Here is a 27,850-nt window from a genome sequence, read left to right on the forward strand (position 1 = left end):
CTGGTGGGCTTCAACTCCCAGCTTTGCTGGGAGTTGAAGCCCACCAGTCTTAAAAGGGGCCACGGTTGGGGATCTCCGTCGTAACGGATGGAACGTCCGGGGAGGGGGATAGAATGGCCTCTCTCCCCCGTGGAAAACCCACTTTCCCCTGTGACTTCCCTCCCATGCAATGCTCAAGGGCCACCTGGGCTTCTGGCTGGATAAACTGGGACGCTTGCTGGGTGGCTCCCAGTTCCTTTCCCCCGCTTGGATGGAGCCTTCCCCTAACCAGAAGGGGGGGGTGTCCAAATGAGGCCCCTCCGCCATCTTGAAGAAGTCAGCCAGGAAGGGGTGGTGGCGGTCTTGCTGGGAATTAAAGGGAGGCAGCTAGAGCCGGGGCCTTCAACCATGGCAACTTTTAAGACTGGTGGACTTCAACTCCCGGAATTCCTCAGCCTGGGAAATTCTGGAAGTCCAGAACTCTTCAAGTCGCTACGGTTGAGCGAGAGGGCTTGGCTGCGGCTTGCGAAGGCTTCCGCGTCATTGAAAGGGGGCCAAGTGGAAGTCATGCCCGGCATGTGTGGGGGGCACCCGATGAAAAGGAACCCGGCGCGGAGTGAAGAACCGATTCCTTCCTCCTGGGCGGCTCCATTTTCTCCACCAATGGAGCCCAGCAAATCCCCGCAGCTGAGAGGGAAAAGGGACAGCTTGCCAAGGCCTCGGGAGTGCGGGGGGGGATGACTACCCAAAACGTAATCCCCACAGCTGAACCCCGGCAGAGCCCGGGGACAACCTGGCCGTCTCCCCAGAGAAAAATGGAAATTTGGACGTTAACAGGCGCTCAGCACCCTGGGAAGGAAGCAAGAGCAGCTCCTGTCGGTCTCCAAGCATCTTTTGGAGCTATTTGGGTTTTGTCCCACAGGGAGGGAAGTCAGGAGGAGCAGAACCGGTCAGCTAAGCCAACAGGACCCCATAAAGGCCCCTCAGCTCCTCCAACAAAGGAGTCCCTTCTCCAGGTGGCAGAGGTCTTCCTTTCCATCTTGGGGGGGGTCGGGGGGAGGTTGCACGGCTGAGGAGGGGAAGAGGAGAGGCCGTTCTCCTTCCTCCCTGGAGGCCGAAGGGCGAGAGGAAAAGGCACAGGTGGGATGGAAAGAAGGGATGGAGCCGAGAGCGCGTCTTCAGAGGAGCTGCTTACCCAAAGGGAGGGGTCCTCGATCTCCGGGCGGGCCGGGGGAGGCTCTCCAACCGCGGCCGCTTTCCAGACTTGTGGGCTTGGCTGGGGAATTCTGGGAGCGGGAGTCTGTGCGTCTGAAAGCGGCCAGCCTCCTCCTGGTCTCTGACCCAACAAGGCCATCTCCCTGTCCCACGCCAAAGTGGGGGGGTTCAGAGCAGCAGCCATGGCTCACCCTCGTCTCGTGCCCCACCTTGGCGGAGCTTCACGCGAGACCCCCACCTCCACCTCTCCTTTCATTGGACCGCCCTGCTTTAATGCCGTTGCTACAGACGGCGGAGCAGCTGGATGGAAATTAAAAAAAAGAAAAAGACACCCCACCCCGATGGGGAGGCCGAGCCCCTCCCCCTCCCCAGGAGCCAAGGCCTCCCTTTCCCCCCCTTCCCTTGCAGAGAGACAGGAATGGGGGCCAAGAAGAAGCTTCTTTTAATAGGAAAGGGGATGATGAATCGAGGAGGGGCCTGCGTTGTGTGGGGTGACGGTGGGCAAATGAATCGATGGCAACGACACTGGAACGACAGAAAAGTCGGACAAGCACAAGAGGGGCAGGCGGGAAGAAAGGACCGCCGGACACCTTTTGGGGGAGGGCTCCCCCGATGCTCAGCGAGCCCAGGGAAAAAGGGGCTCCCTCGAGGCAGAGGTGTGAGACCGGCCTCTCCTCCGACTCCCCACTTCCAGTTCCCCCTGGAGGAAGAAGGGAAGAAAAAAAAACCCCAGCATATCCTCCCACGCAAAAAAGACTTCATTCAGTATACGTGACCGATTTCGTTCCTTGGAGATATAATTCCCCGTTTTCTTCCCCCTCCCTTTTCTTTAAGGAAAATAATTTTGCCCCAAAAAGGAAAAAAAAAAAAAATATTCCTCCCAAGGAGAGGCGGGGCAGGAAGAAAAGAAAAAAAAAAGGAGGGGGGGACACAAAAAAAAAAAACAACAACCCACGAACTATCCACCGCCGGGGTTCAAGGGGCCGTCTGCAGCATCAAGTTCCTCAGGAGTTTCTGGCGGCCCACCTCGTAATCCTCTTCATCCACATTGACCAGGAGTTTGATGGCCTCGTGGCCCACGGCCTGCTTGAGCGAGTCTGTGATGAAGACGCCCTTCAGCGCCTCCAGCAAGGAGCCGTTGATGTAGTCGCGCCAGAAGGCGTCCAGGTACGTCAGCTCCGAGAACTTGATGTCGCAGATGATGGAGCCCAGGTCCCGCGACTTCAGGATCGTGTTGGCCTGGCTGAAACGTTCAAACTGGCGCTCCAGGGGGTCCTGCTTGTTGGAGAAGACGTTGCCCTCCAGGGCCGTCTCGTGCTGGCAGTATTCGGCCCGGACTCGGAGGCGGATATCTGCAGGTGGGGGGGTGGGGGGTGGGGGGTGGAGAGAGACACAGGCGGGGAGCGTTATGAGGCAACTAACTGGGCTGGGAGGAACAGAGCAAAGCCCGCTAAAAATCTCAGGCGAGGAATTAGGGCGGGGCCATTTCAAATCCAGCACGAAGACTCTGGGATTCTGCTGGGAAGGCCTGTGGTTTCTCTCAAAACATTTTATTTTGCTTTCAGAATCGTGGGAGGGACTACAGATTCCCACAATGGAAGAATGGAGGGTGAAGTTCGTGGAATTAGAAGAGCTGACAATTTAATTTATTTGTTTGATTTAATTTAAATTTAATTTATTTGTTTGGCCACCCTTTCTGAGCAAATGATAATTTCTTTAATTTGGATGGAGAAAAAAAAAAAAGACTTTCTCTAGCTTTGTTCTTACTTGGAAAACCCCTTTTTGGATTGAAACAGAAAGAAACAAAAACTTTTGAATTTCATTTTTAATGGTTTGCGATTGCAGAAATACTGCGTACTGTCGTTCCCCTTAAGGCAGGGGTGTCCAACCTTGGCAACTTGAAGACTTGTGGACTTCAACTCCCAGAATTCCTCAGCCAGCAAAGCAGGAGTCTCCAACCGTGGCCATTTTAAGACTTGTGGACTTCAACTCCCAGAATTCCTCAGCCAGCAAAGCAGGGGTCTCCAACCGTGGCCATTTTAAGATTTGTGGACTTCAACTCCCAGAGTTCCTCAGCCAGCAAAACAGGGGTCTCCAACCGTGGCCATTTTAAGACTTGTGGACTTCAACTCCCAGAATTCCTCAGCCAGCTGGCTGAGGAATTCTCCAACCGTGGGAGACTTTGAACTTCCCAGAGTTCCTCAGCCAGCTTGAGGAAAGTTGCCAAGGTTGGTTGACACCCTGCCTTAAAGTAACAGGTTTCTATAGTTGACATTTGAATTTCAACTGAAGACAATCAGGAGTCAGCCCTATTTTGTCGTTCAGCATTTTGTCCTTTTCTTTGTTTGCACTCCTAACCTTGATTCTTTCCTGCCTTTTTCCGCCCCCAACTCTTGCTTTTTCTGTTTTCTTCTCTTTTATTTTTGTTGAAACTTAATAAAAGTCTTTTTTTTTAAAAAAGAAAAGAAAGAAGAAGGGGCTCTTCTGCTGCTGGCTGACCCTTAACGCTGGGAGGTGTAGCAACAACCTGTTGACAGCCATGCTTAGCCTGTCCCTATGCTGCATGGGGTTGGACTAGTCCAGGGGGCTCGCCAACTTTTTGGACCTCAGGGACCACCAAACTCATCATTTTAAATCCTGTGGACTAGAAACCCTGGGAAAATCCCCCCAAAAGTCTGCAGGGTAATTCCCCTCCCCGTTTTCCTACCGATCGATCGTTCTTTATTTGGGATCGCAGGGTATCGTCTCCAGCTCCGTTCTCAGGGGGGAGAGAGAGACTTTTGGCTTCATGCAAGGAAAACAGCAGAAGCCGCAGAAATCTTTCTTTCTCTCCCCCAAACTCCGCCAGAAATGAGTCTTTGTTGGCTCAGCCTCTTGGAGCAGGAGGCCTTGCAGGGTCCCAAAGACTCATTTCTGGTGGAGTTTGGGGGAGAGAAAGAAAGACTTTGGCTGCTTTCCTTGCGTACAGCCAAAAGCAGAAGGAGAAAGAAGCGGAAAGAAGCAGCCCGGTGGCCAGGCGAGGCGCGTGGGACAAGTGGGGCAAGTTCCCCCCCTCTGCCCTTTCCCCCCTCCCCTCACTACCTCGTGTTGTTCACAATGCAAGTGACGCAAGCCTTGTGGGTGGCACAGCCTTGTGTTCCCGTGGAGCCTGGATTCATTGATTTGGGGGTGGCATTTCTCTGCGGGCCACCCAAATTTTCTTGCGGATCACCCAGTGGTCCCCGGCCCACCAGTTGGCGACCACTGGACCAGAAGACCACTGGGGTCATTTCCAACCATTTGAGGAGGCTGGTGGATCTGGTGGCAAATGGGCAGAGCCCCGAGAGTCCGGCGTAAAGTGGCTGTTGGGAAGCTCACCGCAGGTCTGTTTGTCCTTCGGATCCGGCGTCACAGACTTCCTCCTTTTCCGCTGGTTCCCGAGTAGCGCCCTTCCCCGGCCGGACCGCTTGGTGCAGATCTGGGGACCCGAAGAGGAGCAGCAGACCAACGGGTGGTGGGGAGGCACTGTGGGACACACACCAATGTCAAAGGGTTCAAAGCCAGGCAAGGGTTGCTTTGGGCGACAACGGAAATTAAGCCGCTCGGTCTGGCTCAGCGGCTGAGGTGATAGAGAGAGAAGAGAGAGGGAGACGGAGAGAGGGCGAGTTCTAGTTCTCCCACAGGCATGGAAGTGGTCGGGTGACTTGGGAGCCAGGCTGTGGCCTTGAAGGACCAGGATAGTCATTCCTGTTAGCCCTGTGAGGTAGTCCAGACAAGAAGCATCAACTAGGCCTCTTTATTGTAGGATTATACCCGTTTCCCCCAAAATAAGACCCTGTCTTATATATTTTTGTTGCCACCAAAAAAAGGCACCAGGTCTTATTTTGGGGGGATGCATCATCCACTGGCTAACCTCACTTGCATGCGTCACCCTCAGCCTCCTTTTCGCTGCCCGAGGCCTTCAGGAACTTCTTCTTCTGCAGCAGGCAAGGCTTATCCTGAAGGCCTCTGCAGCCCACAGGATCGATCCAGAGGTTTGTTCTCAGCTCCAGAGGCTTTCAGGGAAGCCTTGCCAGCCTTGCTGGGTGCAGAAGAAATGGGCCGGCAAGGCAGGTGTCGGGGTGTGCGAGGCCTGGCTACAACTGTCCCAAGGCAAGTAGTAGGGCAGTTCCACACACACACACAGCCATTCACACCCTAGCGTAATTTTTACCCATCTGGAGTAGTAGGAATCTTAATTAGGGCTTATTTTGAGGGTAGGGTTTAGATTGGGCACGTGTAAAAAAAATCAAGCGAGGGCCGAAGACAAGTTTCTGCGTCCAGCATGGCTATACGCCAAAGGTGCACAGAATGCTGTGACCTTCCCACTGAAGTGGTACCTGTTGATCTGCTTGCATTTGCTTCCTTTCAAACTGCTAGGTGGGCATGAGCTGAGGCGAGGATGGAGCTCACCCTGCTGTGCGATGCTGGCGTCTCAGTGCCACACAACGGGGTGAGCCACCTGACGAGCTGACACCTTTGACCATGGAATAGTTATCTAGAAATTGGGTTGGAGTTGCAAATGACTGAGGATCTCTTTCCTGGAGCCTGCGGTGCCTGGTTGGGAAGGCCTGTTTGCATCCAGAATTTAACACACGCACACACAACACACACACCATAACAATTAAGGTGGATTTCTCTCCCCTGTTTTGTCACCTTATTCCTTCATCCCATCTCTCTCAATTTTGTTCCTTCCCATTCCTTTTCCTCCCCTTCCCAATACTTCTCTGTCTCTCTCTCTCTCCTCTCTCTCTTTCTCTCCCTCTGTCTCTCTCCTCTCTTCTTCTCTCTCTGTCTGTCTCTCTGTCTCTCTCCTCTGTCTGTCTCTCTCTTTCTTTCCCTCCCTCCCTCTCTCCTCTCTTTATCTGTCTGTCTCTCCTTTCTCTCTCTGTCTCTTTCTCTCTCTCTTTCTCTGTCTCTATCTCTCCTTTCTCTCTCTCTCTCTCTTTCTCTCTCTCTCTCTCTCATCTCTCTTACTCTATCTGTCTCTGTCTCTCTCTTTCTCTTTCTCTCTCTTTCTCTATCTCTCCTTTCTCTCTCTCTCTTTCTTTCTCTCTTTCTCTCTCCTCCCTCTTACTCTATCTCTCTCTGTCTCTTTCTCTCTCTCTCTCTCTCTGTCTCTTTCTCTCCTCTCTCTCTCTCTCTCTCTCTCTCTCTCTGCGTCTGTTTCTCTCTCCTTCTCTCTCGTGTTTCTGCTGAAAGGAAAGGAATATTTTGCTTGTGTTTTCCTGCAAGGGAGTAAGTAGCCCGTGAGAGAACAAGTGGCGTGCAGCGGTGACAGGCAGCCTGTGAACCCTTCACAGCTTCTGTAATCCTCTAATACCGTTGACCTGCAATACAGAGTTTCGTCTACATCCTATTAATAGACGAGAGACAAGGAAACAGGCCGCCTGGGCGACATCGTCCCACAAAATGGAGGCCCAGGCAACTTTTTCTCAATCCAAGCTACGAAAAAGGATGACACTGCCACACATCAGACACAACCGATGACTACAACCACGGGGCAAACCAATTAAAGCACCCCATCTATTATTAAACGATAAATATGCTGCACGTTAGCACCCTATATTTTGTATTATGGGGATTAAGAAGCTCAAGAGGCAACGGGAACTTTGGCCCTGGGGCTCGCGGTTAGGTCGCTGAGTTGTCGGTTGCTTCTCTCTTTGATTAGTTTCCATCCTTATTGCTTCTTGTCCTGCCTTCAAATGCTTTGGAGAATAGCTTGACTCCCTCTTCTTTGGGGCAGCCCCTCAAATCCTGGAAGGCTGCTATCCTGTTCCCCCTGGTCCTTCTTTTCATTAGCCAGACCCAATTCCCGCAACCGTTCTTCATACAATTTAGCCTCCAGACCTTTGATCATCTTAGCGGCTCCTCTCTACACTCTTTTTAGAGCCTCGACATCTTTTTTTTTTTTTGTACTGCGGTGATCAACTCCGGTCTCATCACTGCCATAGTGATCACGGTGTGGTATGCTGGCTTGACAGCCGCGGATAGAAAGACATTACAGAGGGTGGTAAGCACAGCACAAAACACCACTAGATGACCTCGCAAGGAGGGCTCGCTGCCTTGGAAGAGTGGGGAAAATCCTCAGGGACGACTCACACCCCAGTCAGCACTTCTTCACTCTCCTACCATCGGGTATGTAGGAGAAATAGAAGCAGAGCCAGCCACACCAACAGGCTGAAGAACAGTTTCTACCCGTGGGCTGTCAGACTCTTGAACGGAAAATAACTTCACGTCAACACAGTACGATAGACTTGTGCATTTTGTGCAACAAGGTCACCTAGTGTAATAAGATGGGGACTGGGTTAGGGATTTCTGTCCTCACTGTGAGTTGTGTTGGGGGGAGGTGGGGGTTTGCACACGAAGGGAGGCTCAGCCAATCTCACTGAACCCATGTTGTACTCTTGACAATAAAGGTAATCATCATAACAGGTGACTTTTAAGTCAAGATGCCAAACTGAAGGGTGCCACCGTTACAGCATCCGGAGACAACAGCAGCTTTCAAAGGTTGGAGATGTGCATGGAATCTCACCAGATTTGTGTTGGTGCACAGGAACATGCTCCGTACCGCTATGGGCTCGGGGGGTCACATAGCGAATTGAAGTCTCTTCGAGATACTTATCGACGAGGTCCGGGCATACTGAAGAGGGAGAAAGGAAATCACGTGTGAAAAGACAAACTGCCAGCAATATATAAAAAATAATAATAATAATCATTTGAAACACAGGTAGTCCTCGACCACAATTGAGCCCAACATTTGCGATGCTAAGTGAGATCGTTGTTAAGGGAGTTTTGCCCCATTTTTTACGATTTTTCTTGCCACCATGAAGTGAATCGTGGCAGGTGTTAAATGTCAACTCATCAAATATTTCCGTGGTCTTTTTTTTTAGAGTTGCCAACAGAAAGGGAGGGGAGAAAGGGGTTTGAAAGAGCAGTGGGGCAGCTTGCAAACCGAAAGTGCATTCCGTAAATGTTTTCAAAGATAGTAACCAGGTGACTGAAGTTTCTGCCATGCAAAATTCTAACTGGAGAGCCTGATTGATGACTCTGGGCTATGGAGGTGTCCCATTGGAGGATATGAATTACGATGCACCCAGAGGGGTGGGGCAAAACCAAGGGTGACAGTGAATGACGTGTCTCAGTGCCGGACATGTTAACTCCCGATAAATCCTTTTGAAGTTCTGGAAGTTTGGCTCGAGACTCAGGATTTAAATGGGGGTAACAGCTGGAATGCTGACAGCAAGTTAGTGACATTGTTGTTAAATGAATCTGGCTTGCCCATTGACTTTGCTTGTCAAAAGGTTGCAAAAAGGGGATTGTGCGAGCCCAGGACACTGCAGCCGTCATAAATATGAGTCAGTTGCCAAGCATCTGAATGCAAATCATGTGACCAAGGTGCGTTGGGGGGGGAATGCTGCAATGGTTGTAAGTATGAAAAATGGTCACTTTTTTCAGAGCCGTTCAGAGGTGGGATTCATCCGGTTCTGACCAGTTCTGGAGAACCGGTAGTGGAAATTTGGAGTCGTTCGGAAAACCGGCCAATCCCACCTCTGACTGGCCCTGCCAACCCCATCTATTCTCTACCTCCTGAGTCCCAGCTGGGCCTCCTTTGGTTGCCCTGCACAGGAGAACGGAGCTGGAAAGCAGGTTAGTGGGGTTGGGGAGGGAAGGGGGATTTGGCAGTATATCCTTCCCCTGCCACACCCACCAAGCCACGCCCACCAAGCCACGCCCACAGAACCAGCAGTAAAAAAAAAATTGAATCCCACCACTGGGGCCATTGTAACTTTGACCATCACTAAATGAACTTTTATAAGTCAAGGACCACCTGTATACATACAGCTCTAACATGATGCCTTCTTGGAACACCAACTTGAGGTTTCTACCCAAGAAGAGAAAGAAAAGTGAGTTTTAAACTACAGTTCTTAAAAAAAAAAAAAAAAAAAGACGAGATGCCGAAGAAAATCAGAAGACAGTGGCCTTCTGGAAAAAGGTCGAATCTCCAATCTGTTCTTTTTTTATTTTATTTTATCGCAGCTCTAAATGGCAAAAAAAACAGAGAAAAATGTCTGTTAAGCAGAACGAGGGCTGAGAAAACACTTCCAGCCATGCAGACAAACAAGGGAAGAAGTAATCATAGACCAAACTTCCCCGGGGTTTTTGTTTTGGGTTAAGTTTCTGAAAAGCAGCGGGATGGAATCCAGCTGACGGATCAGACGAGTTGACTCGCCTAACGCGGTGAAACAACGCACAAAATGTCACTGCACAAGTCGCACGCTGCCTTTTGGGCGGCTACACGCCGCCGTTTGCCTGCAGGGTGCAGCTTGACAAACCTGCAGGAATCTTCCCGGGTGGCTCAGTGGAATTGTTTCCCAACCTGGGTCCAAGGTTTAACACCTCTGGACTTCCAACTCCCAGAATTCCCCAGCCAGCTGGATCCAATTCTGGAACAGGTCATCCTGGGCTTCACAACCATCGTGGGGGGTTGAGCAACAGCTGGGATTCAAACTTGCAACGGCACTGGAAAAAAGTTACTTTACAACCAACCGGTCCTTGCGTCGTTGACCCTCCCAACGTCCCCAGAGTTACGTAGTCCAAATTATGCAGTTGGCCACCAGCCTGTATTTAGGACGGTTGCAGAGTTCAAAGGTCATGGGACTGACCATCCCAGCTGGCTTTCGACGAGCAACTCCCAAAGGGATTTGGGATTCAGGGGGTTCGGACCAGTTTGGGCAAACCGGATGCTAGTTTTAGTTCTGCTTCGCCGAACTGGACGTTGCAAGGACCAGCTGGCCCCGCCCGCCCTATCCCACCCGTACCGTAATTCTATGTATCATATTAGCTCAGGTTTGGAGGGGTGGGTGGCCTAGAGGTGGAGCTCTCTCCTCACAATTGGGAGGCTGTGAGTTCGATCCTAGGTAGCGGCAGATATTTTTCTCCCTGGGCATGATGGTAATGTATCTGCTGAACAAAACTCTGCCCCGGAGACGGGAAGGGCATCTGGCCAGTAAAACACGATGATGATATTACCTCAGGTTTCTGATCGGCTTTGGCGGAGGGCGCCCACCCCTGCGGTTACCCCAGCTCCACGTGTTGGACAGGCTCCCGCTGCCCGTCCTCTCCTGGAGCTGCTGCTACTGACAAGACCCCCCCCCCCCCAAAGAAGCGAGGAGCTCACTACTCAATCAACTCCTCCTACTTGGTCTGCTTGCCGGCCAGATCTAAAGACATCACGGGGGGCCTTGAGTTTGACACGTCCGCTCCAGGGCTGGGCTGCTACTGGTTCGCACCGGTGCAGGCGAACCGGATGCTAATTTTACATCTCCTTCACCAAACGGGTTGTTCTGACGACTGGCTGGCCCCGCCCATCCCTCCCCTCCCGGAGTCTCCACATGGCCTGTTGTGAATCCCAGGAAAGTGCAGGGCCTCCTGGAGGCTCCGGACAGCTGGAAACGGGCCTGTTCCTGGCCTCCCCGAGCCTCTGCGCGGGCCCTGCACTTTCGTGCCATTCAAAACAGGCCGTGTGGAGGCTCCGGGGAGGGGCAGAGTGGGCGGGGCCAGCCAGGGAAGGGGAAATGGGCCTCCTGGAAGTTTGGGAAGGCCAGAAATGGGCCCGTTTCTGGCTTCCAGAGGGCCTCCAGGGCCCAGGGAGGCCGTTTTTGCCCTCCCGGAGGCTCAAGGAAAGCCTCCAGAGCCCGGGGAGGGCGAAAATGCCCCCCTCCCCACCTCCCCTGGTTCAGGAGGCCAACTAGGCCACGCCCACCCAGCAACCAGTCAGAGAACCGGCGGCTAAATTGTTTGAAGCTCAGCTGCTCTACACATGCGCGCACCCTCTTAAGAGAGCCAAGCGGGAGGCGACCTACCAGCCTTCCTCCTCTTCAAGGTGACGTACGGCAACAGGTCGTGGCGCGTGATGATCCTCAACAGCTGCAGCACCTGGCGGAAGTTGGTCTCGTCGCAGCGGCCCTGTCGCTCTAGCGCCAGGAGGAAGTCCCGCCCGCTGCGGATCATGCCCCGCTCGTAGTCGTCGATGACGTCCACGAAGAGGAACGACAGCACGCGGACGTCGCGGTGAGTCAGGTGGGTGCCCACAATGTCAAACATGCGGTGGAGGCTGTAGAGGCCATGCTCCCAGTCCCCCTCCTCCTCCGGCCAGGCTTGCTGGTGGCTCCGTTTCAAGGTCGCCATCTTGGGCGACGGCGAGAACCGGCCCTGGCCGCCCAGCATCCAGGGGAACGGAGGGGACGGCGGCTCTCCTTCACCTGGGGCACTGGAAGAGAGGGAAGCAAGTTCGGGTCAGAGACGCGGGGGCCCTGGGGGCATCTTAGACTGCAATTCGGGCCAAACAGGTTTAAGTTAGGAGAGAGATCTGGCTGTCCTGAAGGGTTTTGCCCAGTGACTTGATCTGTGGGGTCCAGAACCAGTTTCATGACCTAGCTAGGTAACAACATCAGTGCTAGAAGGGAGTGGGGTTTGCAGAGAGGAGGAAGAAGAGAAGGAAGAGAAGAACAACAACTGTGGGTTCCTTGGGGCTCTCCGAACCTGGTGGTTTTCTTGCAGATGTTTCATGACCCAACTAGGTAATATCATCAGGGCTAGAAGGGAGTGGGGTTTGAGGAGGAGGAGGAGGAGAAGGACTGTGGGGTCCTTGGGGCTCTCTGAGCTTGGTGGCTTTCTTGCAGACCTCTGCCCAGACTTGCCCAGACCCCCAAAAGGACAGCTTCGCTGACAGAACCCCTGGGAATCCAACCCAGCCAGATTTTCCAACCGACAGGAACACCTGGAGAAAGGTGGGCCGTTACCTAATCCCATAACAAACCCGTTCAAAGCCTCACAGATGACAGCTGGCACTTTCCAAGGCTCTACTCAGAAGCCAACGGGCACTCAGTGCAACTGGTGGATTCCCTTCGCTGCCTCTGAAGCAAGGAACGGCTGTGACTATTCAGAGCTCTCTCCGGAAGAGGACAGGTGTAGCTCGGGGCTGAAACTGGGCGGGGGTGGGGGAGAGGAGGGGGCTTGGTTGCTAACTGAGCTGGGTGGTTTTCTTCCAGATGTTTCATGACCCAACTAGGAAACATCAGTGCTGGAAGGGGGTGAAGTTTGGGATGAGGAGGAGCTGGAGGAGGAGCAGTTGGAGGGGAGGAGGAGTTGGAAGGAGTTGGAGGATGAGGAATTGTTGGAGGAGTTGGAGGAGGAGTTGGAGGAGGAAGTTGGAGGAGGAGGAGTTGGAGAAGGAGTTGTTGGAAGGAGTTGGAGACAAGAATTGTTGGAGGAGTTGGAGGAGGAGGAGTTGGAGAGGAGTTGGAGGAGAAGAATTGTTGGAGGAGTTGGAGGAGGAGTTGGAGAATGAGGATTGTTGGAGGAGTTGGAGGAGGAGGAGTTGTTGGAGGAGGAGTTGGAGGAAGTTGTTGGAGGAGGAGTTGTTGGAAGGAGTTGGAGGAGGAAGAATTGTTGGAGGAGTTGGAGGAGGAGGAGTTGGAGGAGGAATTGTTGGAGGAGTTGGAGGATGAGAATTGTTGGAGGAGTTGGAGGAGGAGAATTGTTGGAGAGGAGTTGAGGGAATTGTTGGAAGGAGTTGGAGGATGAGGAATTGTTGGAGGATTGGAGAGGAGGAGGAGGAGTTGGAGGAGTTGGAGGAATTGTTGGAAGGAGTTGGAGGAGGAAGGAAGAATTGTTGGAGGAGGAAGAAGGAGTTGGAGAAGGCAGTTGTTGGAAGGAGTTGGAGGATTTGGAGGAGGAGAATTGTTGTTGGAGGAGTTGGAGGAGGATGAGAATTGTTGGAGGAGGAGGAGTTGGAGGAGTTGTTGGAGGATTGGAGGAGAAGGAGTTGAGGAGGAGGAGTTGGAGGAGGAGTTGAGGAATTGTTGGAGGAGTTGGAGGATGAGGAATTGTTGGAGGAGGAGTTGGAGGAGGAAGAATTGTTGGAGGAGGGAGTTGGAGGAGCAGTTGTTGGAGTTGGAGGAGTTGGAGGATGAGGAATTGTTGGAGGAGTTGGAGGATGAGGAATTGTTAGAGGAGTTGGAGGAGGAAGAATTGTTGGAGGAGGAGGAGGAGGAGGAGGAGGAGGAGTTGGAGGAGTTGTTGAAAGAGAAGGAGTTGGAGGATGAGGAATTGTTGGAAGGAGTTGGAGGATGAGGAATTGTTGGAGGAGTTGGAGGATGAGGAATTGTTAGAGGAGTTGGAGGAGGAAGGATTGTTGGAGGAGGAGGAGTTGGAGGAGTTGTTGAAAGAGAAGGAGTTGGAGGATGAGGAATTGTTGGAAGGAGTTGGAGGATGAGGAATTGTTGGAGGAGTTGGAGGAGGAAGAATTGTTGGAGGAGGAGGAGTTGGAGGAGTTGTTGAAAGAGAAGGAGTTGGAGGATGAGGAATTGTTGGAGGAGGAGGAGTTGGAGAAGGAGTTGTTGGAAGGAGTTGGAGGATGAGGAATTGTTGGAGGAGGAGGAGTTGGAGGAGTTGTTGAAAGAGAAGGAGTTGGAGGAGGAAGAATTGTTGGAGGAGGAGTTGGAGAAGGAGTTGTTGGAAGGAATTGGAGGAAGAATTGTTGGAGGAGGAGTTGGAGAAGGAGTTGTTGGAAGGAGTTGGAGGAGGAAGAATTGTTGGAGGAGGAGGAGTTGGAGGAGTTGTTGAAAGAGAAGGAGTTGGAGAATGAGGAATTGTTAGAGGAGTTGGAGGAGGAAGAATTGTTGGAGGAGGAGTTGGAGAAGCAGTTGTTGGAAGGAGTTGGAGGATGAGGAATTGTTGGAGGAGTTGGAGGAGGAGGAATTGTTGGAGGAGTTGGAGGAGTTGGAGAATGAGGAATTGTTGGAGGAGTTGGAGGAGGAGGAGTTGGAGGAGGAGTTGGAGGAGGAAGAATTGTTGGAGGAGGAGGAGTTGGAGAAGGAGTTGTTGGAAGGAGTTGGAGGAGGAGGAAGAATTGTTGGAGGAGGAGGAGTTGGAGAAGGAGTTGTTGGAAGGAGTTGGAGGAGGAGGAAGAATTGTTGGAGGAGGAGGAGTTGGAGAAGGAGTTGTTGGAAGGAGTTGGAGGAAGAAGAATTGTTGGAGGAATTGTTGGAGGAGTTGGAGGAGGAGGAGTTGGAGGAGGAGTTGGAGGAGGAAGAATTGTTGGAGGAGGAGGAGTTGGAGAAGGAGTTGTTGGAAGGAGTTGGAGGAGGAAGGAATTGTTGGAGGAGGAGGAGTTGGAGAAGGAGTTGTTGGAAGGAGTTGGAGGAGGAGGAAGAATTGTTGGAGGAGGAGGAGTTGGAGAAGGAGTTGTTGGAAGGAGTTGGAGGAGGAGGAAGAATTGTTGGAGGAGGAGGAGTTGGAGAAGGAGTTGTTGGAAGGAGTTGGAGGATGAGGAATTGTTGGAGGAGTTGGAGGAGGAAGAATTGTTGGAGGAGGAGGAGTTGGAGAAGGAGTTGTTGGAAGGAGTTGGAGGATGAGGAATTGTTGGAGGAGTTGGAGGAGGAGGAAGAATTGTTGGAGGAGGAGGAGGAGTTGGAGAAGGAGTTGTTGGAAGGAGTTGGAGGATGAGGAATTGTTGGAGGAGGAGTTGGAGGAAGAGTTGTTGAAGGAGGGAAGAATTGTTGGAGGAGGAGGAGTTGGAGTTGGAGAAGGAGTTGAGGTTGGAAGGAGTTGGAGGAGGAAGGAATTGTTGGAGGAGGAGGAGTTGGAGAAGCAGTTGTTGAAAGAGAAGGAGTTGGAGGAGGAAGAATTGTTGGAGGAGTTGGAGGAGGAGGAAGAATTGTTGGAGGAGGAGGAGTTGGAGAAGGAGTTGTTGGAAGGAGTTGGAGGAAGAATTGTTGGAGGAGGAGGAGTTGGAGGAGTTGTTGGAAGAGGAGGAGTTGGAGGAGGAAGAATTGTTGGAGGAATTGTTGGAGGAGTTGGAGGAGGAGGAGTTGGAGGAGGAGTTGGAGGACGAAGAATTGTTGGAGGAGGAGGAGTTGGAGGAGGAAGAATTGTTGGAGGAATTGTTGGAGGAGGAGTTGGAGGAGGAGTTGGAGGACGAAGAATTGTTGGAGGAGGAGGAGTTGGAGAAGGAGTTGTTGGAAGGAGTTGGAGGATGAGGAATTGTTGGAGGAGTTGGAGGAGGAAGAATTGTTGGAGGAGTTGGAGGAGGAGTTGGAGAATGAGGAATTGTTGGAGGAGTTGGAGGAGGAGGAAGAATTGTTGGAGGAGGAGGAGTTGGAGGAGTTGTTGGAAGAGGAGGAGTTGGAGGATGAAGAATTGTTGGAGGAGTCGGAGTCGGACTGTGGGCTCCTTGGGGCTCTCTGAGCCTGGTGATTTTCTTGTAGACATCTCATGACCCAACGAGGAAACATCATCAGTGCTAGAAGGAAGTGAGGTTTGCTCTCTGTTTAGCACTGTTGAAGGTGCCTAGTTTGTGCAAGGAAACAACAACAACCTGTTCCTTCTTCTTCCCCTCCGCACACCCCACTGCCTTCTAGCAGGGAACATACCAAACACTCAGTAGGGTGGATGACGTTCCTTAGTTGGGTAATGAAACATCTACCAAAAAACAAACCAACTCAGAGAGCCTCAAGGACCCCACAATCCTCCTCCTCCTCTTCAAAGCCCACTCTCTTCTAACACGGATGACGTTACCTAGTTGGGTCATGAAATGTCTGCACGAAAACCACCCAGCTCAGGGGACACGGAGATCTCCACCATTCTCTCTATTCTGCCGCCACGTCTTCTGTCCTCCTGGCCTTAGTTTGAGGCGGGGAGGAGTTTCTAGGACTCGGAAGAAATACCCTCCAGGGTTTCCGATTCTCACGTAACACAAGAAGCAACCATGTTGGGAAGGAGAACTTAGGGCAGGGGTGTCCAACCTTGGCAACTTTAAGACTTGTGGACTTCAAGTCCCAGAGTTCCTCAGCCAGCTGGCTGAGGAACTCTGGGACTTGAAGTCCACAAGTCTTAAAGTTGCCAAGGTTGACACCCTGACTTAGGGAAAGGCCAACCCTAGAAAGCCTCTTCCATTAGATGAGGAAGCATTTTGTAGGCAATTAAAATACGATCCTTTTATTACCGTTTTTGTTGGATCCCGGCCCAACTGATGTGCTAAAGGAAATTTCTTGGCCAGGGATGGCTCTCTTAGTGCCAAGGGCGCTTCAGGCGTATGTTTAAAAATACTTTTGAGAGGGGGAGGGGAGGGGAGGAGAGAGAGAGAGAGAGAGAGAGAGGCCGGGAACAGAAAAATATAGATGTTTGTTCAAAATGGATTATTTTTTTTAATTGAAAAAAAAAATAAAAAAAAATACAAGCCAGAATTCCAGGCCAGGGAACCTGCCTGCTGGTTTCCAACCATTTCACACACGTTCAAATCAGAATAGAGCGGAAGGGGGGACCTTGGAGGTCATCTAGTTCAGTGACCGGGGACCACTGGTGGTCTGCGAGAAAATTTTGGTGGTCCGCAGAGAAATGTCACCCCCCCCCGCAAAGCGATTAATCCAGGCTGCGCAAAAACACAAGGCTGCGCTGCCCACAGGGCCTGCGGGAACACAAGGCTTGCGTCACTCGCATTGCGGACAACACGAGGTAGTGGGGGGTACTTGCCCCACGTGCCCCGCCTGGCCACTGGGCTGCTTCTTTCTTCTAAAAAGTCTTCCTTTCTCTCCCCCAAACTCCACCAGAAATGAGACTTTGGGACCCTGCAAGGCCTCCTGCTCCAAGAGGCTGCGCCGGCAAAGATTCATTTCTGGCGGAGTTTGGGGGAGAGAGAGAAAGACTTCTGCGGCTTCTGCTGCTTTCCTTGCATGCAGCCAAAAGTCTCTCTCTCCCCCCTGAGAACGGAGCTGGAGACGGTATCCTGCGATCCCAAATAAAGGAAGAGGCCCCGAGAGCAGATTCCAACTGCATCCCGTGCTGCTTAAGTTCCCCACACGTGACGGTCGTATCAGCAAACGTTCCAGGCCGCATTCCCACAGGTCCTTGTCTGGTCTTCCAGAGAAGTCACCACGTTTGCAAACAGCGTTGTCTTTCAAGGGACACCTGAACTGAGCCCAGGAACCCCTACAACCCACGAAGCCTATGATTAGAAGCTCTCGACTTACAACCAATCGCTTAGTGACCATTCGAAGTTACGACAGACCTGGGAAAAGGTACTTCCACCCCGGATTTGAAGTTCCAAATTCCCCCCACCCCCGCCCTGGTCACATGGCAACAGGCTGACATTTAACAGCAATTGCAAGACCAGGATTTATGCTTTTGCCGAAACTCTTTATTTATTTTCCGTTTCTGATACAATAAATGCCCCAAGAGCGAACAATGGCTATGCTTTAAAAACACAGCATTTGTTTTGCAACCATCGCAAGAAAGGTCATGAAATCAGTCACAGTCACATGGGGATTTGCTTAACCACCAGTGGGACCTATGGCCATAACTGTGGGCTCAGTCACGGTCATAAGTGAAGGACTACCTGTGCAAAAAAAAAAAAAGGTGCCTGAATATCTGAACGATCCAAACTAGGAAAGAAGGAAGAGACGAGTAAGATAAGGATTGCAAAGTTCAGCAAAGGCATTAGGAAATACAGACAGACCTCAACGTACGACCACAACTGAGCCCAAAATTGATGTTGCTAAGGGAGAAATCGGTTGAGTGAGTTTTGCCTCCTTTTACGACTTTTCTTGCCATGGTTGTTAAAGCGAATCACTGCAGTTAAGTAACACAGTTAAGCAGATACGGATTCCCCACCGACTTTGCTTGTTAGAAGGTCACAAAAGGGGATTCCCTTAGCCCCTCCCCCCAGGGACAATGCAACCGTCGTAAGTATGAACCAGCTGTCAAGCATCAAAATGTAAATCGCTTACAGCAACCATGGGGATGCTGCAATGGTCCTAGGTGTGAAAAATGGCCATAAGTCACTTTTTTGAGTGCTGTTGTTGTAACTTCAGTCACTAAACGAACTGTCGCAACTCGAGGACCACCTGTATTTCTCAACTTCACCGCCCCAGAGCTTTTCATGAAGGAAGTCCCAGGTTCAATTCTTCCTAACTTCTTCAGAATCTCAGAAAGCCACTTGCAAATAGCCAACGTACATCAGATATACGCGTCCACGTACCGTGGTACGTCGTGTTCCATCATGGTTTGATGAACGAGCCACCATTTTCACCCTGGTCATAACTGACTAGTGGGAATCAAGCACTGCACTGACACAGGACCAAGGTTGGCTAGACAGCGTCATCGGAGCAATGGATTTGGACAAACTCAGGAAGGCCGTGGAGGACACCAGGGCGGGGATGATGGGTTCGTGAAGAAATCGGACACGGAGCCAAAATCCAGGCCGGTCCAAGATACGGAAGGTCACAGAATGGATTCTGGGGCAGTCATGTTGTCGCCCCAAAAGGAGCTCACGGGATTGCCGTGGAGGAATAAAACCAGTGGAGACCTCCAGGTGTAGCCATGATGGCAAACCTATGACACGTGTGCCGGAAGTGGCATGCAGAGCCATCTCTGCTGGCACAGGAGCTGTCGCCCAGCTCAGTTCCACTGCGCATGTATGCGTGCCTCCCACCAGCCAGCTGATTGTTGGGTACCTGCCGGGGATGCATGGGGCGCATGAGATGCACGGGCATGCGCAGAGGGGCGGGGGAGCACGGGGGGGGGGGCTCGCACGTGCATGTATAAGGGGCAGGAGAACGCGGGGGTTCATGCGCACATGCACAGGGGCGGGGGGAGCGGGGGAATTTGCAGTTGCATGTGCAGGGGGAGCATGAGGGTTTGTGTGCGTATGCGCAGGGGGAGGGGGTCACATGGGGAGTCACACGCACATGCGCAGGGGTCACACGTGCATTGTATTATGGGTGCGCGCGCACACACACACACGCACTTTCGGCATGCGACCAAGGTTAGCCGTCACGGAGGATACCGCCATAAACTACGAGTGAAAAGGCAGGATAAAAATTGCAAGAAAATAAAGAAACAACTACAGGGAAGCCTCAAACTTAAACCCTCAGTTTAGCGGCCGCTGGAAGTTACAACGGCACTTGGAAAAGCCTCCAGAAATCGTGGGCGCTCCATCATGGAGAAGGAGCGGCCTGACATGGCCTAGGTGGTCCTGCTTCAGCAGGGGGCTGGACTAGAAGACCTCCAAAGGTCCCTTTCCAGGTCATTCAGTCTATTCTAACGTAAGTTATGACTGCTTTTCACACTTAGCGGCCACTGAAGCATCCCCATGGTCAAAATGTGATCCAAATTCGGACGCTTGGCAACCTGTTCATAACTCGTAATGGCTTTAGTGTCCCGGAGGAGGGGGGTGGGGTCAAGTTATCCCCTTTTGCGACCTTCTGGGGAAGCCAGATTCACTCTGGAACCGTCTGACTAACCTGACTAACATCTTTGATGACTTGTGTAACCAACGGTGACAAGAAATGTCATAAAACGGGGCCAAAGCTGACTTAACAGCTGTTTGACTTAGCGAATGGGAAGTTTGGGCTCAATGGTGGTCGTAAGTCAAGGACTATCTGCCCCAAGACCCAGATCCAGGCTAATCCCAAGGAACCCAGACAAACCATGTTATGCTTAGCACTACTGTGTTGATTCAACCAATAAACCAGAGGTGGGATTGAGCCGGTTCTTACCGGTTCTACAGAACCGGTAGCGGAAATTTGGAGTCGTTTGGAGAACCGGCCAATCCCGCCTCTGACTGGCCCCGCCAACACCATCTTCTATTCTCCGCCTCCCATTGAGTCCCAGCTGATCGGCTGGGTCTCCTTTGGTTTCCCTGCACAGGGAGAACGGAGCTGGAAAGCAGGTTAGTGGGGCTGGGGAGGGAAGGGGGATTTTGCAGTATATCCTTCCCCTGCCACGCCCGCCAAGCCACGCCCACAGAACTGGCAGTAAAAAACTTTGAATCCCACCACTGCATCCAGGCCTGCTTTAATCACCTTAGTTGCTCTTCTCTGCACTTTTTCCCAAATCTCAGCATGCATTTTGTACTGTGGAGACCAAAACTGGATCCAGTATTCCGGGCGTGGTCTTAAGCCACACCCCCTGCCACGCCCAGCAAGCCACGTCCACAGAACCACTAGTGAAAAATATCTGAATCCCACCACTGCAATAAATGGTTGTAAGCTGAGGGCCATCTTAGGCAAGTCTAGGGGGATGGCTAACAATAACCGACAAGGAAACCGTATAATAAAACCATTATAAACAAACAAAACAAAACAAAAACCCCTCCAGAATTGTAAAAAAAATTGTAATATAGCGACCAAGGCATGCTATATATAACAAATTCGCCACACAAACCACACACACATACTGGGCCCACTTGACATGCTGGCCCAGCACCTGTGGGGTGTGTGTGTGTGTGTAAAACCTCCTTCCTCTTCAGGGACTTCCAGATCTCAGTGAGGGAAACAGATCCAGGTGACACAGGGCAGGTGTGTCCATCAATCAATCGAACATTTCTTATCAATGCACAACATGCGTACACTGAAATTGAAAGGCAGGACAGAGGAACACGACCACAAATGAACGGGTGACCGACGCACAATGATGGGCACAGTCACTCCAAGAGTGAGATGGGCAGTATCTAAATTTGATAAATAAAACACGCCCCCCACATTTCTTCCAGATTCTCCCACTTTTGGAAAAAATCTAGCCTTTCGAGAAAGGGTGTGCTGCTTCTAGTTCACAGCGGTTCGGGCGAACCGGTAGCTAATTTTTTTAAAAAATCATTTTTAACGGCCAGTTCGGTCAACCGGCAAATCCCACCCCTGGCTGGAGTCTCCGTGTTTTGGATCCCAGGTAAGTACAGGGCCCGCGTGGAGGCTCAGGGAAGGCGAAAAAACAGGCCTCCCAGAAGTTCGGGCCTGTTTCCAGCTCCCAGAGAGCCTGTGGAGACGGGGAGGTCAATTTTGCCTCTCCTGGGGGCTCAAGGAAAGCCTCAGGAGTCCGGGGAGGGCAAAAATGCTCCCCCCACCAGTGGTGGGATTCAAAAAATGTTACTACCAGTTTTGTGGCTGTGGCTTAGTGAGCGTGGCGTGGCTTGGCGGGTGTGGCAGGGGAAGGATATACTGCCAAATCCCCCTTCCCTCCCCAACCCCACTAACCTGCTTTCCAGCTCCGTTCTCCTGGGCAGGGCAACCAAAGGAGGCCCAGCTGGGACTCAGGAGGTAGAGCATAGATGGGGTTGGCGGGGCCAGTCAGAGGTGGGATTGGCTGGTTCTCTGAACGACTCCAAATTTCCGCTACCGGTTCTCCAGACTTGGTCAAAACCGGCTAGATGCCACCTCCGCCTCCCACCGTGGTGCGGGAGGCCGACTAGGCCACGCCCACCCTGACCACGCCCACCCAGCAACAGTGCAGAGACCCCACTAAAAATTTCTGAAGCCCACCCTGCTTTGAAGTGACCCGCATCACCAAAAATAGCAGCCGTTTTCACAAAGGCAGAAAGCCAAGCCAATGAACGACACCACAGTACACAACGCGCCGCACACACCAATTCAATGGGCCAGGAGTGTCCAGTGGGGGCTTCGCTGCTCCCCACCCCGCCAAAGTGTCACACTGTGATGAATGAACTCAAGTGTGGGAGCAGCCACGCTCTCAAAGACCAACGCATCTCACAGGGGTTACTAAGGGGTTACTAGAACACATAGTAGCAGAGATAGGTAGTCCTCGACTGACGACCACAATGGAGAGCCCAAATTCTTGAGTTCTGCCCCGTTTTACAACCGTTCTCGCCGCAGTTGTAAAGGGGACCACTGCAGTTGTAAAGTGAGTCACGGGGTTAAGTGAATCTGGCTTGTCAGGTGGTCACAAAAGGGGACCGCGTGACTCTCAGGGGACACTGCGACGGTCGTTAACTGTGAAAAATGGTTCGAAGTCACATTTTTCGGTGCCGAACGGTCGCTTAAACAAACGTTGCAAGTCGAGGACTTCTTGCACTCAAGTCCCTGAAATCCACAAATCCGGTGAATACAACTAATCCCTATCTTTCACAAACAAATACGAGCCGGTAGAGTTTGATTTAAAAAAATAAAAATAAACGGTTGTAGTAGGCCTACTACGCTTTGAAGTGGTTTAAAGCAGGGGTCTCCAACCTTGGCCCCTTTAAGACCTGTGGACTTCAACTCCCAGAGTTCCTCAGCCAGCAAAGCTGGCTGAGGAACTCTGGGAGTTGAAGTCCACAGGTCTTAAAGGGGCCAAGGTTGAGACCCCTGCTTTAAATCCCTTCACTCAAGAGAGAGAATTACGCTGATCTGCTGCCTGCGGGATTACTGAGATAATAGATCTAAACTCAGAACAGTTCAGCCATTTTCAAGCAGCTTTCCTCCCCCTTCTTCACAAGCCTTCTTTGAGATTCGCTTCTCTGATGAGAAAGTACAATGGATCTGACACATCTGCACACCAAACGGGACGCTCCTTCCTTAATGCTGTGCATCTTCACCATTCTTTGAAACAAGGTTTACGATACGCCTGATGAAAAGGTGGGTTGCAGGGGGCGATATGGAGAATCGGAGGAAGGAACACTTGCGTGCCAAAAAAGTCCTCTAAATATTTCTATGTGGGGAGCTAGCCTTTGAAAACAGGTGGTTTAAAACATTCCCTGCCATGCACTCCATAGGTTTTCCAAGCGATGTGGTTTCCAAGTTCACACCAGAGGTCGGCCAAATCACGGAAAGGCCTCCCCAAACTCTTATTTCACTAAACAGGCCTAGTCTTCAGATATGCAGGGGCTCCCTGAGGTCAGCTGGTTTCTTGCAGAGGTTTTCGGTGGGTTTGCCTTGCCAACTTGTACATAAACAGAGAAAATCAGACCCTTTGAGCATTGATGTTACCTAGTTGGGTAGTGAAACACCTGCAAGAAAACAACCGAGATCAGGGAGCACCAAGAACCCCACAATCTTCCTCCTTCCCTTTCCCTGCTCCACTCCATAAACACTACTCCCTTCTAGCACTGATGATGTTACCTAGTTGGGTCATGAAACATCTGCCCAAAAAAAAAGAGAACCCAGCTCAGAGAGCAACGGGCACCTTACAGTCCTCCTCCTTCCCATCACTTCCCCTTCTCTTCCACTCCACAAACCCCATTCCCCCTCCAGTACTGATGATGTCTCCTAGTTGGGTCATGAAATGTTTTGCAAGCAAACAAGGAAGCCTCACAGAGCACCAAGAATGACAGAGTTTAACCCTGGTTATCCTCATTTTCTTCAAATAGGCACAAGAAGCTAAAGTTAAGTCACAACTCCGTCCCACATGTTGATCAAGTGTCGTTTTAAAAGTCTCTCTCAAACCGAGGTCCCCAAACTGGGCCACTTTAAGACTTGTGGACTTAAAAACTCTGCTGGCTGGAGAATTCTGGGAGTTGAAGTCCACAAGTCTTAAAGTGGCCCAGTTTGGGGAGCCCTGCTCTCAAAGGTATCCAGAGATCTCCTTAACAGACTTACTTCTCGACAGCCCTGAAAACTCATCCGTGTCTCACCTAAAAGCAGGTCAGTCAACAGGAAGGTAAGGCAGCATTATGCTCTACTTGTGTTAATGAATCACTGGTTGTGTTACGGCAGCCCTTGAGATACTTTAGCTTATGACAACTATGGCACACTAACCTTAGGTCTTTGTTATTCTCCTGAGATTCCTGCTTGGCCATGTCTTGCATAAGTGATATAGGGCACAAAGGATCAGGTGTGAACGTACAAATGTTTAAATCATTTTAAAAAGAGAACAGACCCTGCCCCAGCAAAGAGATTTCATATGTGGCTCTTAATAGGGCAAGTTTTCTCCTAGAGTTTATTTCAGTCCATGCCTCACAGCCAAAACAGGTGTCCTCACTCTCTCTTTTTTTTTCAGGCTGTAAAAAAGAAAAAATGATATGAATAAGAGCCCCCAAATGACCTGCAAACTTCAGTTGAGTTTTCTTTCTGCCTGGGGTTGTGGGAGCTTCATCACAGGAGGCCTTTTAGAAGATACCGGACAGCTGGATCTCCTGCTTGAGCAGGGGGTTGGACTAGAAGACCTCTGAAGCCCCTTCCAAACCCTGAATTCTATTCTTTTCTCCCCCTCTCCTGACCACGGGCAAAGGGCGTCCCTCTCCCCAGGCTGAAAATAGGCTCAGTTTTCAGTCACTCAAAAATAGCTGAAGGGATGATCATAGGGTAAGAATGAAGATAATTGAGACTACTGTATTTTAAAAGATGGTAGCGGCTGGCTTATGCATCAGCCTGTAAAGAATATTTCAAAACTTTTCTCCTTGCCTACAGGAGCCCCCTTCACTGTGCAGCTTTTGGGTTCATCGTTTGCTCTCTGAGCTGGATTGTTTTCTTGCAGACCTTTCATGACCCAAGGAGGGAACATCATCAATGAAGAGAGTGGGGTTTATCAGGAGAAGAGGGGAGAGGAGGAAAAAGAGAACTGTGGGGTTCTTGGTGCCCCAGTTAACAACTGAATAACATAATCAGTGCTAAAGGGGGGAAGGGGAAGAAGAGGAGGAGGAAGGGAACTGTGTTCCCCAACTAACATTAACAATCAGAGCTAGAACGTGGGAGGGGAGGAGGAGGAGGATGGCGGGATGCTTGAATTTGCTTGCTTTGCTGCAGACATTTCAGGACCCAACGAGGTAACACATCAGTGCAAGAAGATACGTGTTGACAAAACCCTATTTCTCCTTTCCAGAAGACGTTTTTTGCTTCCTTCTCTAAAGGCTGAACTCTTATTTAAACCCGAAACCATTTCCAATCGTTTTTAAAACAGAAACTCACCCAAATAAAACCTTTCCCAACCAACCAAGAAAACTAGAACTGCAAATGCTGGGAATCTTACTGGGTTGCATTTCGTCAAGGCAGCTGATATATTGTTTTATCGGTGAAGAGACTGATGATCTAAAACAGGGGTCTCCAACCTTAGCAACTTTAAGACTTGTGGACTTCAACTCCCAGAATTCCTCAGCCAGCTTTCCCCCATAGATGTGCATTAGATTAGATTAACAGAGTTGGAAGGGACCTTGTAGGTCATCTAGTCCAACCCCCTCCCCCCCCCCAAGCAGGATTCTGGGAATTGAAGTCCACAAATCTTAAAGTTGCTAAGGTTGGAGACCCCTGATCTAAAAATTTGAGACCTCCAATCTTGGCCACTTTTTAAGACTTTGTGGGCTTTGATTCTCAGAATTCCCCAGCCAGCAAACAGGAAGTCCTCGATTTACAACCCTTCATTTAGTGACCAAAGTTACATCATCACTGAAAAAAAAAAGCGACCAATGACTGTTTTTCGCACTTATGACCGTTGCAGCATCCCTATGGGTCACGGGATTAAAATCCAGACCCTTGGAAACGGACTATTTTTTATGACGGTTGCAGCATCCCGGGGCTACGTGATCCTCTTTGTGACCAGCAAAGTCACTGCGGAAGCCAGATTTGCATAAAACCACCACCTTACAACCGACTTACACAACTGACACAATGCACTTAACCACAGCGGCAAAGGAAAGTCATACAATGAGCTAAAAACTCCCTTCAACAACTGTCTAGCTTAGCCATGGAAATCCTGAGCGCCCTTGTGGCCGCGGACTAGAGCAACTGGGGAATTCTGGGAATCGAAGTCCACCTAAGCCAGGGGTGGGCAACTATGGCCCTTTTATGAATTATGGACTTCAACTCCCAGAATTCCTGAGCAAGCATGGCTTGCTCAGGAATTCTGGGAGTTGAAGTCCATAATTCATAAAAGGGCCATAGTTGCCCACCCCTGACCTAACCCTTCCAGTTTGGACACCCCGGGATTAAAATATTGTGGTTATTTCCCTCCCAGCTTTCCCACCCCCTCCGCACAGCCCCAAATCCTCCTCTGAGACCCCTCCATTTCCTGGCTTTGGGGGCCCTGAGGACTGGCTGGCTGGCAAGGCAGCGCAGCTGGGGAGGCCAGGCGTCTTCTCCTCCCCCAAGCCCCCAAGTCTGGCCTGCCTCACTTGGGGGGGCGAAAGGAGGAGAAAGCCAGGCCTGCGAAGCTCACGCCCCCAAAAAACGCCCCCTCCCCGTCCCGCCCCAAAGACCCGAGCTCCCCCTCCACAATTAGGAGTGGGCCAGCCCCCCGCCGCTCAAGCCACTGGGGTGGGGGCTCCGGCCCTCCCTCCCCTCAGCCGCCCCCCCTTGAGGAATGCCTGCCTGCCCCAGGGCCACGGGGCAGGGCCGGCCCCTCCCTTCCTCGGCCGCCCCCTCCCCAATTAGGCCTCTGGCTCCTCCCACCCTCCGCCCGCCCCGCCCGCCCGCGCGCCTCGCCCCCTCTCACTTTCTCCTCAGGGCCGCCGGGGAAGCCATGTTGGGCCCAGCCGCTCCGCGCCCCCCCGGTGACGACCCGGCCACGGGCGCCGCCGCCGCCGCCGCAGCAGCAACAGGAACATCCGGGCAACCAGCGCCTCCTACTTGGAGAGAGAGAGTGGGAGAGAGAGGGAAAGAGAGGGAGAGAGAGAGACGACATCCGGGCCTCCCTAACCTCCCGACCGGGTTCCAACCCGTGGGCGCGGCGAAACGGGAAGCGCCATCTTTGTGACTGGAACCGGGCAGGCGCCGCCCGAGAGGGCGGCCATGTTGGGGAAGGGCGGGCGTCGTGGGTCGTGGAACGCCGCGGCGGCCATGTTCAGGAAGGGCAAGGAGACGTTGGGGTGCGGCTTAATGGAGCCGAGCAGCCGGCCATCTTGGGAAAGGGCAGGGGCTTGGCGTCGCAGCTATTGGAATGCCTTGGCGGACATCTTGGGTGAGGAGGGGGCAAAAGGGGAGAGTCCCCCCCACGTGAATGGGGGGCGCTCGTTTTTGGAAGAGGTGTCTCTGGGCGTGGACAGAGTGCAAGATAAACATCCTGGACTACCAGCCCCAAAACAAGCAGCCCCGCCCCGCCCCTGCGCTACGTGCCAATCCCCCCCGCAGCGCTGCTGGGGTTCCTGGAATCTCCCCACGTGGGCCGAGCTGATGACGTTATTTTCTGGAGGAGTGGGCGGGGCTTTAAGGGCAGGAGTGCCACTCATAGTAGAGCCTGATTAAGTGACTGGAATCCTTACCTGATGTTGCATGCAAAAACATTAACAAAGAATCTTCTGGTGTCTTGCAGAAAACACTTCTTTTTTTCAGTTTAAATTTCCAAAGTCCTTACAAGCAATACCTTGGTGACTAAAATACAGTCCATTATAGAGGTCTCTCAACTCGGCAACTTTAAGACTTGTGGACTTCAACTCCCAGAATTCCCCAGCCAGTTCAGGATTTGAAGTCTAGCTGGCAAGGCTGAGAAACATTGCCTTAAACCAAAGGTCCCCAAACTGGGCCACTTTAAAGACTTGTGGACTTAAAACTCTGCTGGCTGAAGAATTCTGGGAGTTGAAGTCCACAAGTCTTTAAAGTGGCCCAGTTTGGGGAGCCCTGGTCTATTACATAAAAACAAACCTCCAGTACAGGGATATCCAATGGCCAGTAAGACTGGCTGGGGAATTATTTTCCTTCATCCCTTTTAAGCACTTGACCTATTAACCACCGAAAGGAAGAAAAAAAAAGCCTGTAATAAGATTAATGAAGATCATCTGTGTCTTTAGTTGGACATATTTTAGAGGCTACGGAAAAGCACTTAGAGAATTAGAGTGTGGAATTTGTAGTATCTATCCAGTGAAAAATCCCTGCAAAATAAATTTCAATGGCTGAGTTCAACAGCATTCTGATGTAATCAACCACATTTTAACATAAAC

The 27,850-nt window shown here is 51.4% G+C and overlaps 1 protein-coding gene across 2 annotated transcripts; it reads right to left on the reverse strand.

Annotated features, from left to right (window-relative positions):
- Nucleotides 1-1,931: 1,931 nt before the first annotated feature.
- Nucleotides 1,932-26,667, reverse strand: DEDD (death effector domain containing). Of its 2 annotated transcripts, XM_087943232.1 has the most exons (6): nt 26,410-26,551; nt 23,742-23,983; nt 11,079-11,485; nt 7,748-7,855; nt 4,552-4,698; nt 1,932-2,546 (listed from the first exon to the last, which is right to left on the reverse strand). In XM_087943232.1, the coding sequence occupies exons 2-6, from the start codon at nt 23,789-23,791 to the stop codon at nt 2,170-2,172; spliced, it is 1,089 nt and encodes a 362-aa protein (XP_087799358.1). In that variant the 5' UTR covers nt 23,792-23,983; nt 26,410-26,551; the 3' UTR covers nt 1,932-2,169. The 2 variants fall into 2 exon arrangements, with proteins under 2 accessions (XP_087799358.1, XP_087799359.1); XM_087943233.1 differs by lacking the exon at nt 23,742-23,983 and having other exon boundaries at nt 26,410-26,667.
- Between the last annotated feature and the right edge of the window lie 1,183 nt (nt 26,668-27,850).

The sequence above is a fragment of the Notechis scutatus genome, chromosome 14, assembly GCF_049901735.1.
Source record: "Notechis scutatus isolate UNSWTSFEM ecotype Mainland chromosome 14, rNotScu1.2, whole genome shotgun sequence".
Lineage (NCBI taxonomy): Eukaryota > Metazoa > Chordata > Lepidosauria > Squamata > Elapidae > Notechis > Notechis scutatus.

What these genes read in the sequence shown, in the direction of transcription:
- DEDD (XM_087943232.1), bottom strand. Translation starts at nt 23,791, where the DNA reads ATGCAAGACATGGCCAAGCAGGAATCTCAGGAGAATAACAAAGACCTA. An exon ending in TGTGCACCAACACAAATCTG is followed by an intron (nt 4,699 to 7,747) that starts GTGAGATTCCAT and finishes TGTGTCCCACAG; the next exon opens with TGCCTCCCCACCACCCGTTG. An exon ending in GAAGGACAAACAGACCTGCG is followed by an intron (nt 2,547 to 4,551) that starts GTGAGCTTCCCA and finishes CCCCACCTGCAG; the next exon opens with ATATCCGCCTCCGAGTCCGG.